Below are 21,147 nucleotides of genomic sequence, written 5' to 3' on the forward strand. Positions count from 1 at the left end.
TAAAAAATTTACTGCTAACCAATATTTTTATTTGTAAAACATTCCCCTTATTATTTTCATACTTTTAATGATCATTTTGTAAAATTGAGGGTCACTGGGAATTCACGTTACTGTTCATCTTTTATACTCCCGATATCCTAAGGTTTTTGTACGGTGAACTGGAATTGGGAATAAGCGCAGAAACAAAATACTTCAATAAAACATTATTCTGACCAAAGTTCTATTAACATTTACAGTTACTTTGATTTACAGGTTGTGATACTGAAACCATCTAAACCACATTTACGGCAAGTATAAAGTTTTACGATACTCCTTAACGCGTGTGTCCTGTCAATGAATTCACGATGACGTTACAGCATGGGGCATGACGACGACTGTTTTTCCCCGGGCATGTCCCCGCCTTGTGAATTCGAGGGCCTCGTTGGTCGACTCGAAGTTGAACTCCCGTTGCACCACCGGCTTAATCTGCATAGGGTTATCACAGAAGAGAAACAACAACAACAACTACAGCAAATGTTTGAAGAGGTGACCTAGTTTTGTGGATTTTGTGGATTTTTTTGTGCGATAATGAGAAACCTCTAATGAAATATGAAAGAGCATAAAATTCTAAGAGGAATTCAAAGTGTATTTAATAAAATTTGGTTTGGAAATGGCTGAGATATTCCAAACAAATCGATCCTAAAAACACGGTAATGGGAACCACCTTTTATAAGGATTGTTTTGTCTTCTTTTTTTGGGATATTTCAGCCATTTCATTTTTCATCAAAATAAACTATCAATTCCTCATAGAATTCTTCAACATTTCACAGAGTGATTTTTTAAGTATCTCGCAAAAAGTTCCAAGCTGAATTTTCACCTCAACCAACATTATACCGTCATTTCAACATATCCCCCCCCCCCCACATAAGTAGGCGTTGTACTGTAACCCCTGGCAAAGAGGAACACGTAGTAAAGCAAGACAACCAATTCTTACCTTGCCTTCATCCACAAGTGTCGATACTTGTTCCAGGGCGCTGCCGTTTGGTTGATTGAAGGAAATCATGAAGTTCCGCCCAGTCAAAAAGTTCTGTAGTAATGGTTGGTAATGATTCCGAACAAAACCAAACCAAACAAAAATGCATCTGTAATATTCCAGCTGAAAACTGTATCTTTATATAAAAACAAACTGTTGAGTAATGCAAAAGTTGATATCCTTAGGGACAAAAACCCTTGGTATTTTTAAGATTTACTCTGACAGTATTCTGCTGATTCAATCGTTTGATCCGCTGAAAAATTTCGTAGATTGAAGGGAATATAGCTATAAAATCATAACTATTTTCACTCTCTACGTTCATGAACAATGATCTTGTTTCAAATCAGCTCATCACCCCAACATCAGATGTTGTTTTTTTTTTCGTTTTCGTTTGTTTTGCTTCCCTTTCGTACTTCCTGTTTGTCTCCTTTGCTCACCTGTAATTTCCAAGCAAAGATCAATGAGATATTCTTGAGCGTGCCGAGAATCTTGCCGTACTTGTCGAAGTTTGCAACAAACGGGACGACGATGGTGACAGCACGCCCTCCCTCGACCAAAACCGAGCGCGAAAGCTGGTAGAAAGCTGGTCCCAGTGTGACAAATACTACATCGAATCTTTATTGGACCATTGTCGTGTGAGGAAAAGTAATGTGGATATGATAAGAGGAATGGTAAGACAAAGATCAATTTCAACATTTGCATAATATAATAACCTGAGACAGGTAGCAAAGACGTTGGTAGCAACTCCGTGCTCCAGTGGCAGCCATGATACCAACGATTGATTTGAGATCCCAATGAACAGAATGTTGTTAAATTCTTGAAAATGTATAATGTGAATTGGCTTGATGTGGAGAGGAAAACCTGCTGGAAAGAACGCAAAATCTAACAGTGTGAGAAACACAGTGTGACACAATATGAACACAGTGTGGAATCTCTTCACACTGTTAAATTCGAGCGTTTTGACAATGTGAACACATTGTAAAGCATCAATTCACAGTATGACACAGGACATTACCATGTGAACACTCTGTGAAAACCCAACCACAGTGTGAAATCATCTCCACATTGTTAAATTCGAACGTTTTCACTAAGTCAACTATGTGACCACACTCTGAACACACTGTGAGACACTGTGTTCTTTCTAGTGGGCGCATTTCATCGTGTTCTTGTTTTATCATCATCGCGAGGGGTGATATTTGATTGGATTTGATAGCACTGATTTCCCACGGGAAAACATATTCCCAGTAAAATTGTTTAAAAAATCATATCAAATATGCATAATTTACTAACCATGACGGATTACAATGATTTCAGTTCAGTTCAGTTTTTATTTCTGCATTTCAAAATCAATACAAATCAACAAATCAACAAAATACTTACATAGTCATTTACACAGCTAATATTCGTAACGTTTGGATCTTACATACATTTTCTTTTCTTTTTTTCAAGAACGAATATCATATATGAAAGGAAGCAATAGGAAATGATAAAAATGAAATGCAGGGGACCATTATCATAAGCTAAGCTTGACGAGGATGATGGCCCCAGGTAAAGAGATACATAAAGAAAATCTTGCCACTCACTGAGTGGGGGGTAATTGTGCAATGGGCTCAACGAAGAGATACATAAAGAAAATCTTGCCACTCACTGAGTGGGAAGTAATTGTGCGAAGGGCGTGCGGTGCAGTGCGGTGTGCATTGTGTTGGGATGAATCTTGGTTTGTACGTTGAGTGTTATTTTGTGTATCAGTGTGATGAGGTGAATGTTACTTCAGTTATGGCCGTGAACTCATTGTTTAGGGTGTTTGTTGACCAGGTGGTATGAATATTTATGTGTCAGAAGTATACTGGATTATGAGGGTGTTTTTTAGTTCTCGTTTGAAAATGTTCAACGACGTACGTTGTTTTAAATTAGGGGGTAAAGAATTCCAAATATCTGGTCCATTGTGCTTTAATGATTTTTGAGCTAAAATGATTCTGGGGTTTTCGAGATGGTAATCGGACGACTGACGTGTTGGATATGAATGAACGGTGAAATTTGGAGTGAAGAAGCCATCAAAAATTTTTGGAAGACAATTAAATGTATATTTATACATACAAACAGCAGTTTGAAAGGCGTGAAGATCCTCAATTTTCAATGTTTTTAGTTGACGAAATAGGGAATTGGATGGGGATAAGTAACGGGAATTGGTAATCAAACGTACAGCACGTTTTTGGAGAGTAAAAATTGGATTAATTTTAGTTGAGCCACAGTTTCCCCAAGCGATATTGCAGTATGTGATATGTGGTAAGATCAATGCATTGTATAGAATAGTCAGGGAATTTTGAGAAATGAAGTTTTTCAGTCGATATAAAATTCCTACAGTTCTTGAGACAGACGTGTGGATATTATGAATGTGATCGTTCCAAGTTAAACTCGAGTCAATTGTGATTCCTAAGAATTTAGTAAATCTTACTTCAGTTAAAGATAATCCATCAATATTGATATTATAACTGCTGTTAATGTTCTGTGAAGCAGTAGGTTTGAAACGTATAAAATTTGTTTTAGAGACATTAAGGGATAATTTATTACATATAAACCATCGGGAGACTTTGTCTATTTCCGTGTTCAGAGTATTAAACAGTGTTTCAAGGTTCTCATGGGAGTAAAAAATATTAGTATCATCCGCAAAAAGTATAAATTTAAGAGTTTTTGATGTATTTATTATATCATTAATATATACAAGGAACAGTAGGGGGCCAAGAATTGATCCCTGGGGAACACCACATACAATATTAGAATTCGGAGATTTAGATGACTTAAATAGTACATATTGCTTTCTGTTGGATAAATAATCAATAATCCAAGAAAGTGCTAAACCACGAATACCATATCTTTTTAATTTGTAAATTAATATATCATGATCTATGGTATCAAAAGCCTTTGATAAATCCATGAAAATTCCTATAAAATGTTTTTTATTTGCAAAAGATTCAGTAATCTTATCTAACAATTGAATTATAGCTAAATCGGTAGAATGGCCCTTTCTAAATCCAAACTGATTAGGTATAAGTAGGTCATTTACATGAAGAAAAATGTACAGGCGTTTATGAGTAATTTTTCCAGAATTTTAGAAATACTAGGTAATAACGATATTGGTCTATAATTTGTTAAAAGAGAAGGGTCGTCTTTTCTTTTGAAGATTGGAACTACTTTCGCAATTTTTAATGAGTTTGGGCATATTCCAGAAGACAGTGAAAGATTGAAAATGTAAGATAAAGGTGTGGTTATTTGTTTGATGATTTTCTTCAGTATATAAACACTTATTTCATCATGGCCACTAGATCTACTTGGCTTTAATCTGTTAACAATCTCCAATATTTCTTCCTCATCTGTTGGGGTAAAGAAAAGGGATTTGTCGCAGTTTGGTGGAAGAAATTCAGTAAAGTTTGAATGAACATGTTTGTTTTTTATTTTTGAAGCTAATTGGGGGCCAATATTTACGAAGTATGAGTTAAAAGCATCAGATATTTCATCAGGGTTTATGAGTTCTTTGTTGTCATTATAAAAAACGGACGATGTTTCCTTATTATTTTTACCTGTTATTTCATATATAGTTTCCCATAAACCATTTACGTTATCCTTTTGATTATCAAACTTATCAGAATAATACATTTTACGAGAAATACGAATCAAAATACTGAGTATATTTCTATACTTTTTGTAATCTGTAAAATGTTTTGTATTGTGGGTAGTAATCGCCAGTTTATACAATTTATTACGGGTTTTTATTGAATTGATGATTCCCTTTGTAATCCAGGGATGTTTGTTCTTTCTGCGTGTTTTTTTTTTCTTAACTAAAGGAATGTTTTTTTCGATAATAATATAAAAGTTTATCTAGGAAAATATCATAAGCTTTATCGGCGTTATTTTGAAGATACACTTCTTGCCATTCTTCCTTCACTAAATCAAGATTAAGTAATTCAATATTCTCGTCTGATTCTTTTCTGTACATTATCGGCCTGGGTTTTGAAATACTTTTGACGTTTTCAGAATAACGAAGAATAATGAATATCGGTAAATGATCAGATATATCATAATATAAAATACCATTAATGAATTTATTTACAGAAAAATTATTAGAAAAAATATTATCCAACAAGGTTTTAGATGTTTGGGATATTCTTGTTGGGTTATCAATATGGGAATGGAAAGCATATGAAAAAAGAATAGTTTTTAATTTTACCGCTAAAGTATCTATTTTCGTCATGTCAATATTATAGTCGCCCATAATATAAATTTCCTTATTTTCTTGTGTAATCGTGTTGAGGCATTCATCAAAATTTTCTAAAAACATTTCGGTTTTATGATTTGGTGGCCTGTATATAACACCAATTATCTTATTTTTCATTTTATCATTAATGATTTCCACAAACAAGCTTTCACAACCTTCAATATGAATATCAGTTCTTATTTTCACTCGCAGTTCGTTATATATATATAGGGCTACCCCTCCCCCTCTACCTCTCTTACGATCAGAGCGAAATATTTTATATCTATCAAGGCTAAACAAATTTGGAGACGTGTGCCCTAGCCAAGTTTCAGTTATACCGATTGCGGAAAAGGGAAAATTTTGTAAAGAAAGAAGAAGTAGTTCAAATGAATCAAAATTTTTGTTTAAGCTTCTAGCATTCCAGTGGAATAAGCTAAAATCTTTAATGGGGTTATAATTAGTGTCATCATTCCTATTTGTGGAATTACTACGGGAATTATTAACATGACTTGCAGTGGAATCAAGTGAAGATTTGAACATATTATTGAAATCCGAAATAGTGTAGTATTTACTGTGATTACTTATGATACCCTGGTCAGGATGATCGTTGTTATGAGTCATGAGGATTTGAGTGCAAAGTTGAGAATGGTTGTTCTGGGGCCATGTATTTTGTGTAGTACCATGCAATGTTGATGACAACTTCAGGTACAGTGGCCACAATAATTTGGTAATATGAAGGCTACATGTGAAGTATTACAATTTATTGTCATTTTTATGGATGATTCTGCTACACCAATGATGCCCTTCCTTGTGAGTTGCAAACACCTTTATCTCTAATTTACTATAAGAACTGATCTTTTTCATATGAATACTGCAGGAATACATGATGTAATACTCACTTATTATTATCTATACCCATTATTATTATTTACCCATTCATCCACACAGCCTCTTCATTACAGATATTCACAAAATGTATAAAGACAACCTCAATCTCCATTTTGATAGAATATTCAACCTAACGCAGTAACTGTAGAAACCACGCTTCACTTGTTTTTGTTTTATTTATGCATTTACATAATAATAAATTGCTTGTCAGGTGTTTAATGATATTACATAATTATGTTCGTCTCGCTTTTCATTGTACATACTTTATTACGCTTGACACAGGGTCCTTTTATGATTGTTGCTTGAGTGGTATTTTTGAGCTATATGTGACCCTGCACCACAAAACAAACAAAAGGTCACCAGAAATGGATTTTTAGTTAAGGACAGATTCTGAAAGAACAGAATCTAACCTTTAAAATGATGTATAACTCAATTCAAATGGATACTCCTAACCTATATAAATACTGCAAAGAAAGCACACACTCTGGAAAGTGTGAACTGAGAAAAGAGGCTCTGAAGTATAGGGTCTATTCAAGTGCTTAATCTTCACTAAGCCGTGCTACTTGTGCCATGAATGGGACAAAAACATGATGTTAACCACGGTAGCACCAGCAATTAAGAGATTATCAAATTAAGCTGAAATTGAGCATGGTCTATTACCACATTCTTATCATGATAAATGTCAACTTTCTGAGCAGTAGCGTTATCCTGTCAAAAGTTATTAGAGTTGAAAGTGAAGAGGGTGCAAAGAATTTTCAAGAAATGAAAGGGGCCTCTCAGAAAAACCTGATTACAATACTCTACCAGAAAAAGGGAATGTAGAAAAACTGCCGAAAACCCTCTTTGCAATTCAATTTATGATCCCAAACTCAAGAATAATGTAAAAGAAGAACAGCTATTTCAGAAAATATGGAAAACTCAAGATTGACTCGGTTCACCCATTTCACCTTTCTTGAGTCCTTACGTAAAATCAAGGGGTGCGACTTTATGTTTGTTTTGTGATGCACGGTCACATATGAAGTATAAGAAGACGCAATTTGTAAATGACTAATTATCTTCAAGATGGAGCGAAAACGTGATAAAATATTGCTTCCATTGGCTATGTTCTGTACCTGAGGCAAAACTGGAGAATGATATACAAACATGTCGACCAAATAATATGTACGGTTGCCGGTGAAATGCTATGTTCGGCTTCTACGACGAATATTTTCATGTTAAGTAGTGAAACTTGACCTAAATTGGGCAAAACTTCGATTTTGAATTGTAAGGATCCACCAATTTTTGCAAAACAGTTCTCGAACAATTATTGTTATGAATGCACAAATGAGAGAGAACTGATGTATGGGAAGTTGTGAGGTGAGGACACTATCAACTCACTTATTTTCCCTATTCATATTGACTGCAGCTCAAGAAGTGTCTTGCAAAAATTACAGAAACTTCACATTTTCAAAAGTTCCTTGAATTCTACTTTAACTAACTACTTTTTGAATACTTCTTTAACTAACATTTAGCTGATACGGATCGCCAATTTAAAGGGGGCCTCCAGACGATTTTCATAATTTCACATCATGTAGTACATAAATCGTCAGCTCCCTGCAGAGATTTGGGGAATCTATTGTGGTCCTTGAACAGAGAAACAATACTTTGAAAAATCCTTAACAAATTACACTGAGCAGTCTGGATGATATAGGAGCCTCACACATTTCAGAAATGTAGCAGTGTAATTCCATTTTGTAGAATGTATGCATACCTTTTTCTTTTGTTCTGCTTCCTTGAGCCCCAACTCATGCATTCTTATGGTGAGGCTGCCATGCCATCATCCTTGTTTATTGCAATTTGTCGCGAATTTTGAAAACATTCTTATTCCTCAACCCAATATTCTGAAAATCCGTACTCGGTACTGTATAACCAATTTATACCTGTTCGCATGGAAAAGTCTAAAAAATCACCCGGAGGTCTCCTTTTAGCACAAAGCGCCTATTAAAGTTGAAGCGCATTCTTTCCTCCTCCTTGATTATGACATCATGACTATTACCTCTCTCTTAGGGACAATGCCTCCTCAAGGTTGTCCGTGACGTAATCGATGACGTCGTCTGCACCAAGGCTCATCGCCATAGGGACGCCGTCGGTAGCACAAGTTGTTGTCACGTGACCACCCCAAGTCTTGACTAACTGGATAGCAAAGGAACCAACACCTCCTGTTCCCGCCAATATCAACACCCTGTTCAAAAATAAAAATGAAGTGTAATTCCTGCTGTAGTACAGCTGCTTCAAAGAACAGAAATTTCATCATATATGCAAAACACAGGTGATATTTCACTACACATTTTCTTAAGATTATATATATGATTTTGTATGATATTATATATATATATATATACATGGTAATTGACACATGGTACATAATTTCCTATAATCTTTAGATTTTGCCTCTTATTCCGCAAGGATATTGATAGATCGATATATCTTCACATGAAATAATATAACATATTATGTGGTATAAATCATTTGTAAAAACATGTACCTGCTGACGCAGGAATTCCTAATTTCACTAAAATCTAGACTTAACATTCGTTAAAAAAATGTTCTAATGTGACACAAGTGACACAAACAAGTAAAAAAAAAGATCAGTCTTTTCTAAACACAATATGAAATAAAAGTTTCGACACAGGGGCAAGGATTACTTTGCAATATAGTCTGACAATTTAAGAGGGTTAAGTTAAAACATAATGTGTACATAATATTGTAGATAATAACATATCAGAAAGTTCCTACATTCTGGCCAAGAAAATAGGCAATCACACAAGACCAGGACTGACTTTCAATATCAATTCCAAATGACTTCGAATTTGTTATTAAGCTGTTTATCATAAACAATGATAATCTTATATCATTGATTTTATTCTTCTAATAAGTATTTGAGCAACCGGTAAGTTTTGTTTAGTGATAACGTTAGCAGAGTAAAGATCATTTTCAGACTCTTGTTTAGGGTTAGAGTTTGGGTTAGGGCAATGTTTAGGCTCAGGATTGAGGATTAGGGTTAGGGTCAGGGGAAGGTTCTGGGATAATTACCCAGGGGGTAATTGCCCGGGACCCAATATTATGTACAATACATCCCAGACAAGGAGATTCGTTACCTTTTACCCGCAGTAGACTCGGGTCCCAGACCACATTTCTCGACTAGTGCGCTCCATGTAGTAGTTGCGACATATGGCAGTGACGCGGCGGATGAGTGGTTCAGGGTGCGTGGTTTCCTAGCAACCATGTACTCCTTGGCCAATACCAACTCGGCAAATGTACCGGGGGTGTCTGCAGCACCGAGGGCCAGGTACACCTGTCAAGAGACGATACAAACAAGCAAACAAACTAACAAGCTCTCGTGTACATTTCTTACCACACTGTTGAGCCTGATGTTCTTACATTGTTACAAATGGAATGTTTTTATTATTCAAGAAGCACACATTTTCTCTTGAACACATGTTATACACAATTAACTTCCTTTAATGCAAAGTGCTTATATATCCACTCATATACACTAGCGCATACACACACATATGCACACACACGCCCTAAATAAGGTGCACACGCAGAACGACCAAGATAATTGGAAGGACCCCACCCGCTCAGGAAATCCCACAAAACAACAACAACAACAATAACAACAACTTCGACCTTTCAGTTTCTGTATCTTCCAACTTTCTACTCTCAATTTCACTAATCTCATCTCTTCACCCGTGAACGGTGCAACGAGCAAATTACAGGAAATCGGAAAGTAGAGTGAGTGTCACTTTATGAAGTTAAAGGGATCGTACAGTTTTGGTTGAGACCTAATTTCAGGTTTCTAACATTTTTGGTGAGATAATGAGAAACCTCTTATGAAATATGAAAGAGCATGTAATTTTACGAGGAATTCAACGTTTATTTGATGAAAATTGGTTTTGAAATGGCTGAGATATCCAAAAAAGAGCGATTCTAATAAAGTGTGGGACCCACACTTTATTACGATCGCTTTGTTTTACTCTGTTTTTGGATGTTTCATTCATTCCACACCCGATTTTCATCAAATAAACTTTGAATTCCTCTTAAAATGGTATGCTCTGTACCATATTATAAGTGTTTTCTTGGTATCTCGCAAAAAGTTAAAAGCCCAATTCTCATCTCCACTAATACTGTATTAAAAACTACGCATGTCTTTTTTCCTCACCTCATCACTGACCTGAAACTTAGTGACGGATGAACCAACCGCTACGACAACTCCAGAGCAGTCCCGACCGAGAACGAATGGAAGTTCGGCTCCGCCATATGGCAACTAGGTGCAATGCATATATTATGGACGATGTTTATCAAAAATTTGATAAAATAGTTGTAAGGAGCATTTGTTGTGACTTGTGATGAAAATGGAATATATATATATATATATATATATATATATATATATATGCATAATGAGGTGGAGAAAAGGATACAGAGAGAGAGAGAGGGGGGGGGGGGAGCTGACGATATCATATAGAGAGAGATGGATAGGGAGAGATATGGTAACCGCCGATATGGAACGATTAAATTCTTTGATTTTCTGCAGAGTTTATGAAATACATGTACATTCCATTATAGCGATAGCTGCACAGTGTGTCTCGAGTATAATTACATGTAATAAGTACAGTCATAAAGTTCGGGAAGGAAATTACATGCTGGCACAGTGAGCAAGACCTACCTCCCTGGTAAGACATTTCTGTGGAATATCCCGCTTACATCACAAATTTATATAGATGTTCGTTCTTACACTGTATCTTCTCCTTTGGTAAAAAGGAAAGATTCACATTAGTTTGCAATCAGATTTACTCATTTGATATTACAAGGAATAGTATACTTTTGGTTAAGATGGGAATTCAGCTTTTAATTTTATTAGAAAGCACTTGTAGAATATTAAAGAGCATACAATTCTAAAAAGAATCTAAAGTTTATCTCATGAAAATCGATTTTGAAACAGCTTTGATATAAAAAAAAAACGAAGTAAAACAAAGCAATCCAAATAAAAGGTGGGTCGCACCTTTTATTTGGATTGCTTTGCTTTGGAAATCTCAGCCATTCAAAATCAATTTTCATGAAATAAACTTTTAAATTCCTCTTAAAATCACATGTTCTTACATATTTCATGAGAGGTTTTTAATCATCTCAAAAAAATATTCATTGGAAAATGTCGGAAACCTCAAGATCTACACCTCTACCGAAACTGTACCATATCTTTGAGCCCCATCTCAACCAAAACTACACCATTCCTTTGATAATCTTGAGAGCTATTCGAGCGTCAAATGCTTGTCTATATAACATAATCCTTGCCTGCCGTCGAGCGCGTTGTCTGTCAAACTCAGAACGCGCGAATCCCGAGATGAGGAGATGGTCGATGGAATTAACGGACGCGGCGCGCACGCTAACAAGAATGTCATCGGGGTTGACGATTTTCGGGCGAGGATGTTCAGTTTGCAGCTCAACGGCGCTGGCTCCATACTCTCGAAAGATCAGCGCCCTCATTGTCGCCGTGGATGAAAAATACACTCCTCTTGGTTTCCTTGTCGGTTTGGCATTAGATAGTTTGTACAGGCAAGCGGCTGTCACTACTTGGACCCCGGCCTTCCAGGCAAATTTTGTAACTGTAATTGAAAAGCATTATAATAAATCGGAGATGAGTCTCGGGCAACTACCGATGGGCAATTACCCAAACCCTTCTACTGACCCTAACACTAATCCTAATCCTTAAAGGTAGGGGATACCTTTTACAGACCTCCTAAAATGCAGCAAAACATTAAATATGAACCTCAGGGGACTTGTTTAGGCCACTGCTGAGAAATTTGGAAGTCAACAGTTATCTAGAATTTGAATAATGCACAAAACTCAACTATTCAGTAGTTCTGTGTGTCAGCCACACTTATGCCTTTTTTGTTGCAGTCTTCTGTATCTTTTATCTATAAACACAAATCTAAAAGTATAAGAGCTGATGTAATAACATATAGAGTGTGTGGCAAGAATGTTTATAGAAATGTTTGTAAGTTTTGATGAACTTTCTTCACAAAATATACATGATGGACACACATGCAGTGCATGGGTCTGCAAAGGTAGCCTAGTAATGTACTGGAATTTACGGTGAGCCCCGAAAAAAAATCAATTCAAAATCTAACGGTCAATAAAAGTGTACTAAATGTTACCTTCCACTTTCAATACTTTATGGGAGTTTCTAAAATGATACTCTCTTCAATATACCACTGTATTTATACAACTCTTCATTTAAGGCATGCAAATGGGATTCCCTACCTTTAACGTAATCCTAACCCTATTACCTAAACTCTAACCTTAAACCTTACTTTAACCCTAATCTTTACTCTATAACTTTATTACTAACCAGTATTAAGCCGGGGGTGCCCTCGCTGGTAAATTGCCCTGATATGATCGGGGATATCACAAAACATTGATGCCGCGACACATTTCGACTTGTACGTTGCAAATATAGGCATTAAAAAAAAAAAGAATTTGATTTTGTCTAGGTCTCTTCTTGCATGTGTAAAGGGGTAGAGAGAGACACACACACACAAGGAGATAGAGAGATGAAGAGAGAGAGCGAGAGAGAGAGAGAGAGAGAGAGAGAGAGAAGCGTACCATGTTCTTTACGCAGTATTATTATTTTTTCCCGCAGTACACCCTTCAATCGAAAGACAATTTAATGCCGCAAGCGCACTATGTGAAGAGCGATAGAATTTGCATCGGAATTATTGCTGGTGGGGTTTGCCATTATGGGGCTAGCCAAAGAATATACACGTATACATGATACATCTGCCTTCTGTTGGGTTTAAGAGACTTTCCGGCAACAAACAAATATCAATCCATACCCTATCATTTGTACATTATTTATATTGTTTGTTTTGCTTGTTTGTTTTTTTGGTTGCATAAAAAAAAAAGATATTTCTAAAAAATGTGTAACCTATTATCACATTTTGATCAAAACAGTAAAGGGACTGTCCGCATGTGGATACGTCTGGAAATAACACCATTAGTATGATTACGATATGAAACTGACTCATACCATGACTAAGACACCGTTAAATAATGTTTTCTCCATCACCAAAGCCATTGCAATTGCGAAAAGGTTATTTAGACGGCAGTTTCTTTGACGTGTTAAAGCTGAGATATATAGTATCTATACATTCGAATTATGTCTTAACCCAAAGGTGACATCAAGAATATGTAAATTCACTTTGAACACAATATTATTCATTTTACTTGGTGTATTGCTCAAAACTCGATAGAGAAATGTCCTGCAGCAGTGGAATTGTTGTCTTGATAATTGTCTTACCAAAGCCATATGTCCTTGACAATCCAAGTGGATTAAACACTGGGTACTCTTTGCTTTTAAGGCACTGCAACGTGCGCTTCCATTTGTACAATAACGTCTCATAGTTTAAGTTAACAAACATGTTAACGTTAATGTACACGAATGAATACAATGTATTCTCTAACGTTAATGTAAGTGAATGAATACAATGCATTCTCTAACCTGTTCTGTCACTCCCGGTTAGTCCACCTACACAATATCCCTGGTAGGCCTACGCACAGAGACAACTATCCCACGTAAGCGCGCCCACTCATTATGACATATCAATAGTGCACTATCAAACTGGGTTATTTGGAATGGAAAAAAAACCCCGCAATGTTGACGAGCGTTTGTTCTATTACATGTTAAGAGAAAGTATCACTCTGATACTTTTGACTACTGATAATCTCAATAGACCCTACTTAAAGTTTGCACCGAGATGGTGATTGCACGTGTGTGTGTCTATGTATGCAGTGGGGTGGGTGTGACTGGGGGTGAGAGTGAAACGAGCAATAGCTGCTGCTTCTGTTGAAGAAACATTAATATCAAAGGAAGATACATCGTTTGCTTACTGTGTATGGTTCCACACCGAACACCATCCTGGGGAAAGACGAAGATCGCAAGCGGAGATACCAGCAGAACACAGACTAGCAGCGGCTGCGAAGCCATCGTATGTACTTTGACATCCAAAGGATACAGAGACTATGGGCGTCTTGTCACGTTTTATGAATTCATATAATACTATGACTCTATACCATTAACTAATAGCACGTGACTCGATCCTACTGAGAGAGAGAGCAATTTTACGTCCACACTTGTCTCACGTCGTCGGGATAACAGGAAGGAGCTGCAGAAGAGGGCATATACCTAGCTGTCGGTTGAAATGTGTAACGGTGTGTGTCTCGTCTCCAGGTGTGTGTGTGTGTGTGTGTGTGTGTGTGTGTGCGTTTGTGTGTCTGTGTCTGTGTCTGTGTCTGTGTGTACGTGTGTTTATGTGTGATCACACAAAGCTAATACTGGTGGAAACGAAAAGACAAATAGCCATCAGATGACCCCGGCGGTCGAGCGTAATATTAAGGACCCCTAGGTCCAATTGACAACCAAGTGCTTGTTTGTTTTTTTTTTTTCTTTCCGAATATTAGTAGAAGTCAAGCAGATAAAGGATTTCAAGCACAAAGTGAAATAAAAAAATAGACATCTCCAACGTTGAAAAGTCCACGTTCCCTTCTTTTTCAGACCTAAATGACACATTATAGGCCCTACTGCTTGTTTGAATTTGAATTTGATGTCTACTCAAGTGTGCTATTCCGATAATTTCATGCGTTTCAAGTTCCCCTGTAGGATGCTTTCTCTTAAGAAACAAGGGAGACTCTGATTACATTTTATATGGCCTTGAAATACGGCTTGATGATGTATATCCAAAAGATGGATAGATATAACAATTTCCAGATATTCTCATATGATTGTAAATGTTCTTGGAAAATACCAGATGAATTTTAATTTTATCATTAAAGGCATTGTTTACCATTTGCAGATGAAAGGCAAAAACTCAGCTTCAGTGCTTCAAAGTAGTTGTGACATGTGAGTTTGGGATAGAAACAACCAGTGTAAAAATGGTAATCACTATAATCAATGTTAAGTTCTGTAGATTATACAAAAGGTGAACAATAGTTAACCGTCTGCAGTTATGGTTTATAAATGAGAAAAATAGTGATATCTCTCTATATTTTAGGCTTTATTGCAATTTTTTCCGTGGTAGGATGTTTTGTGATACAGCTGACCTAGACATGTGCATTAAATATAACTCGAACATTCTTTTTTAAATAACTGCTCCAAAAGTTAAACAGTACCTTTAACAAACATTACGTCAATACACGCGCAATATTAGTACTCACGACTCAACCCGCTGGATAATTTTAGGACTCGTTCTTCCTAAGTTGTTCCTGGTAAAACGTATTTTACCACTTGCTTTGCTTTCAAGTTGTAAATTCTGGCAGGTTTGTAAATCTTACATTATGGTTGTTTAGTTTTACGTTCTATCTCAATAATTTGCCGCAAGTTACTGTAATATATACGTAATAAGTATAAAACATTATTTAGTAAAGGCCCTTGAGCAACATACTGCTGACAATGGCAAAAGCGTACCGACAATGTGAGCATTCTCTGCACAAAATACCAACACGAAATGCATAACTATATGTTGACATTACTTATTTTCAAATCAATCTTTCATATCAACAAACAGCTTGCACAGGAAATCAATTTAAACATTGTAGAAATTTGAGAACATACCATGCTGCTAACAGTTTGTGCGATGTTTTTCATCTGTATATCTTCTCCGATACAACATGTTTTGCAAGTTACATTGTATATGAACCCCCACAAAGCACAAGTACCTACCGCTAATCCCATGACGTACGATGCCAAATCACAACACTGCCAGCTTAGTTGCCTAAGAATTCAACTGTTAACTATAATATACATGATATTTCGATCCAGTGTATGTAGAACCCTGCTGGAAAGAACACTGTGTCCCACAGTGTGATACACAATGTGAAACACAGTCTGTGTGAACACATTGTGAACACAGTGTGAAATCTCTTCACACTGTTAAATTCGAGTGTTTTAACAGTGTGAATACATTGCGAATCACAAATTCAAAGGGTAAATCATCAATGCATAGTGTGAAACAGAACAGTACTGTGTAAATACCATGTGAAAATCCACACCACAGTGTGAAATAATCTTCACATTGTTAAATTCGAGCGTTTTCACTTATTCAATTCAATTCAATTTAAATGTCGGCAGTCATCTACGTGAACACAGTGTGAACACACTGTGGGAAACTTTGTTCTTTCCAGCCGGGACTGTACGAGAAAAAAAAATCATTACTTCTCTTTATACTTATATATAAAATATATAATATATTATTAAACATATTAAATATATTATATGCACTATCATAAGTATACTAAATACAACCCATGTATACGCCTATTTCAAGATACCACGTTAAAGTGTACACGTGATATAAGCAAATTCAACTTCAAAAGGCCACTTCGTTAGCATATAATGATAATATCGTCATTCTAAATATTTATTCTCATCGTTATCGCCTCTAAATTATTCTTCATCAGGGAATACGTGAAATATTGTTTGTATTATAATGTATAAGATAATAATTTGTCATTTTCTTGAATTCTCTGTCGCTCCCCTGTCAACACTGACAGACAGAGAAACGAAAGAAAATGAATGAAAGAAATCAAGTAATTAAGAAAGAAAAAAGGCATATGATGCAGACGTAGTGGCTTATTACAAAAACACAACAATACGATGCATTCACGTAGTCTTACAATGTTGTAATCTTCAAATGTACCTAAGCCTAACATTGAAAAGAAACGTATGAACTTTTTTTTTTCAGAATTTTACGCTTATTGCATATTTCTTATATGGGTCTTTGCAACGTGCTGACCATTTGTGACCGTGCATATGGCAAGCCATATTACTTTTTAAAAAATTTTTCTGATATCACGAATTCCCTTTCGTGATATCAAAAATTCGAATTTCTGATATCACAAATTCAATTTTTGATATCACAAATACCCTTTGGTTTACACGTAAAACCAATTTTTTATATCACGAAATCGAATTAGTGATATCACAAATTAAATTCGTGATATCACGAATTCAATTCGAGATATCACGAAATCACATTCTTGATATCAAGAAATACATTTTGTGATATCACTAATTCCAATTTGTGATATCATTAATTTACATGGAATTTCAGCACATATCTTTCGCAAAGAAATAATTTGATTTCGAGCATTAGTTTTGCGCTGAAATTCAACCGTAAATTCTAGCGTTTGTTGAGGGCAGAAATACACAGGGAATTCGAGCTTTAGTTCAGTGCAGAAAACCAACGGGAATTTGAGCGTTAGTTGAGCGCAGAAATACACACGGAATTCGAGCATTAGTTTTGCGCTGAAATTCAACTGTGAATTCGAGCGTTAGTTGAGAGCAGAAATACACAAGGAATTCGACCATTAGTTTTGCGCTGAAATTCAACTGTGAATTCGAGCGTTAGTTGAGCGCAGAAATACACAGGGAATTCGAGCATTAGTTTTGCGCTGAAATTAGGCTGTGAATTCGAGCGTTAGTTGAGAGCAGAAATACACAAGGAATTCGAGCATTAGTTTTGCGCTGAAATTCAACTGTGAATTCGAGCGTTAGTTGAGCGCAGAAATACACAGGGAATTCGAGCATTAGTTTTGCGCTGAAATTCAGCTGTGAATTCGAGCGTTAGTTGAGCGCAGAAATACATAGGGAATTCGGGCATTAGTTTTGCGCTGAAATTCAACTGTGAATTCGAGCGTTAGTTGAGCGCAGAAAAACGATACACAGGGAATTCGAGCATTAGTTTTGCGCTGAAGTCCAACTGTGAATTCGAGCGTTAGTTGAGCGCAGAAATACACAGGGAATTCGAGCATTAGTTTTGCGCTGAAATTCAACAATGAATTCGAGCGTTAGTTGAGCGCAGAAATACACTGTGAATTCGAGCATTAGTTTAGCGCAGATATTCCTATGGAATTTCAGGTGTTATCTTTTCATAGTATATAACGATAGTTACAAAAAAAAACCTAAATGAAGAGTTTTGGCAACTCGTCTTCATTTAAAGTGATTAGGAATTGGTTTTAAAAGAATCGATGAAAATAAATCGTTTAACAACATATCTAAAATGCCATTATTGATATGTTGTCAATTACTTCAAAGGCATTATTATATTTTTTTTCTCCATTTCTCGCCACTGATTTGACAGAGACTGGTTGACTTACAACTTTTGTTTGCGTTTCTCTTTACTCTGTCACGTGAAAGATACTCTCTCCCGACCTCCCCCTGTTAGTCCTCCGAGGTTAATAAGAGAGATTTCTCATTGCGCAGATTAACAAAAATGAAGTCCTTCGTACCACTGCTTTTTTCTTACTACAAATTCTAACTGTTTGTTTACCATGGATACTGCTGCATAAACTCCTCATAAGATCTGGATATCTTCACTCTTCTTGATCTGGTCTGAAGACTTTTGGGCTTGTGCATTCCAGTTTTGTTCTCCCCAGTTTTGATTCTTGAATAAACTTGCCTATATGATTACACTTTAAATTATTTTACAAAATCATAAACATAGTGGGGCAGGCAAACTGTACACCCAACACTATTGGTCTTAATGGATACACCCCTTTGTTTTGGAGGACTGATTTTGAGGAGTGAGAAAATGTCTTTAGGAGAAACACGTTGCTTTATGTGACCACCAGCCGACACCAGTGGTGGACATTAAATTGGCAAGTTTACGACTCCCTCTCGCACCCCGCATGACTCACAGTCTCTCTCTCTATATTCTCCGCTGCTGACATACACAGACCAGATTGTTGATTGCCCTCGGTCGGTCCTCCGCAATACAAACACATGGTATATGCTTTTATAACACACATACACATACAACCACACATAGTTATCATCGATTTGGTGGAAGAGTCTTACTGTAAAGGGGATTACCACATGAAAAATGTATCATAATCCACAATAATGTGGTAATTGATGACAATTTGAGGACCAAAACGATGAATTAAATGTAGGCCCTAAGTGAACATAGTATCATTGAATTCATGATAACATGTTGCAAAACAATTGATTTGTATCAATTATTCATCGAATATACCTTGACGATCATTTAGGGAATGATGGATGTGTAAATCTCTCATATATAGTTATTGGTATTTTGAACATTGTTCTAAAAAAAGTTAGCAGTAGTATACCTTCCATCTGAATATCAGCTCAAAAGTAATGTTCCAATTCCCTGTGTATTTCTGCGCTAAAAAAACACACAACAAAACAAAACCACTCGAATTCACAGTTGAATTCCAGGGCAAAACTAACGCTCGAATTCCCTTTGTATTTCTGCGCTAATCTAATGCTCGAATTTACAGCGAGTTTCTGCACTAAACTGACGCTCGAACTCCCTGTGTATTTCAGCGCTCAACTAACGCTCGAATTCACTTTGTATTTCTGCGCTAAACTAATGCTCGAATTCACAGCGATTTTCTGCACTGAACTAACGCTCGAAATCCCTGTGTGTTCCTGCGCTCAACTAACGCTCGAATTCACAGTTGAATTTCAGCGCAAAACTAATGCTCGAATTCACTTTGTATTTCTGCGCTCAACTAACGCTCGAATTCACAGGGATTTAGTGCACTGAACCAACGCTCGAAATCCCTGTGTATTTCTGCGCTCAACTAACGCTCGAATTTACAGTTGAATTTCAGCGCAAAACTAACGCTCGAATTCACTTTGTATTTCTGCGCTCAACTAACGCTCGAATTCACAAGGATTTACTGCACTGAACTAACGCTCGAATTCCCCGTGTATTTCTGCGCTCAACTAACGCTCAAATTCACAGTTGAATTTCAGCGCAAAACTAACGTTCGAATTCCCTGTGAATTACTGATATCACAAATTCGAATTTGTGATATCAATAACTCAATTCATGATATCACAAAATGGAATTTGTGATATCAGAAATTCGCATTTGTGATATCACAAATAAGAATTCTTGATATCACAAATTCAAATTAGTGATATCACAAATTTATTTCGTGATATCACAAATTCGAATTTGTGATATCACGAATTACCATTGGTTTTTCACGTGAAACCTATTTTTGATATCAAGAATTGGAATTTCTGATATCACAAATTCATTTAGTGATATCTCAAATTGAATTTTAGATATCACAAATTCGAATTTCTGATATCACAAATTGAATTTGTGATATCAAGAATGGATTTTGTGATATCACAAATTCGATTTCTTGATATCACAAATTAAGTTCATGTGCTACACTTACGGGAATTTGTGATATCACAAATTTAATTCTTGATATCACAAATTGAATTCTTGATATCAAAAATTTTATTTTTTGATATCACAAAATGGAATTTGTGATGTCAGAAATTAACTTTAAATGTAAAAAAGGCTTGCCATACGTGCACCTCAAAGCGAACATAAAGTCGCACACACTGATTTTGCGTGAGGACTGAAAATAAGTGAAATGGGTCAACCTAGCCGAACTTGACTTTTTCATACTTTCTGAAAGAGCGGGTCTTCTTTTACATTATGCTACAATTTGGTATCAAAAAACGGACAGGAAAATGTGTTGTTTCAGCAGTTTATCTCGAACATTTTTGGTAGAATAGTGTGATTAGGTGTGTCTTTAGAATCCCTTTTTCATTTCTGAAAAACCTTGTCCACACTCTTCACTTTACACTCTAATAACTTTTAAAAGGATACTGCTACTGCTTTGAAAGTTGGCATTAATTATGAACAGAATGTGTTGATGAGGGAAGCTTAATTTCAGGTTAATCTGATAATCCCTTCATTGTTGGTACTCTGGTGGTTTACTTCCTGTTTTTTGTCCCATTCATTGCACAGCCAGCACGGTTTGGTAAAGATTAAGAGGTAAAGAATAGACACTGTACTTCAGAGCCTCTTTTCTCAGTTCCCACTTTTCCTGAGTTTGTGCTTTTTTTCCATTATTTAGATAGGTTAGGAGAGTCCATTTGATTTGAGTTATACGTCCTTAT

The 21,147-nt window shown here is 36.1% G+C and overlaps 1 protein-coding gene across 1 annotated transcript; it reads right to left on the bottom strand.

Annotated features, from left to right (window-relative positions):
• Positions 1-330: 330 nt before the first annotated feature.
• On the bottom strand, positions 331-14,181 carry LOC139727700 (reticulon-4-interacting protein 1 homolog, mitochondrial-like). The gene is made up of 8 exons (XM_071638681.1): positions 14,085-14,181; positions 11,490-11,800; positions 10,357-10,461; positions 9,290-9,486; positions 8,188-8,373; positions 1,450-1,627; positions 974-1,066; positions 331-465 (listed from the first exon to the last, which is right to left on the bottom strand). Exons 1-8 carry the CDS (start codon positions 14,179-14,181, stop codon positions 340-342), a joined length of 1,293 nt encoding a protein of 430 aa, XP_071494782.1. The 3' UTR covers positions 331-339.
• Between the last annotated feature and the right edge of the window lie 6,966 nt (positions 14,182-21,147).

This window comes from Diadema antillarum, unplaced genomic scaffold (genome assembly GCF_040938485.1).
Source record: "Diadema antillarum isolate AM-2024a unplaced genomic scaffold, OU_Dant_1.0 seq00000143_RagTag, whole genome shotgun sequence".
Taxonomy (NCBI): Eukaryota; Metazoa; Echinodermata; class Echinoidea; order Diadematoida; family Diadematidae; genus Diadema; species Diadema antillarum.

What these genes read in the sequence shown, in the direction of transcription:
- LOC139727700 (XM_071638681.1), bottom strand. Translation starts at nt 14,181, where the DNA reads ATGGCTTCGCAGCCGCTGCTAGTCTGTGTTCTGCTGGTATCTCCGCTT. An exon ending in TCGGTGTGGAACCATACACA is followed by an intron (nt 11,801 to 14,084) that starts GTAAGCAAACGA and finishes TTTCAATTACAG; the next exon opens with TTACAAAATTTGCCTGGAAG. An exon ending in GAGTCTACTGCGGGTAAAAG is followed by an intron (nt 8,374 to 9,289) that starts GTAACGAATCTC and finishes ATTTTTGAACAG; the next exon opens with GGTGTTGATATTGGCGGGAA.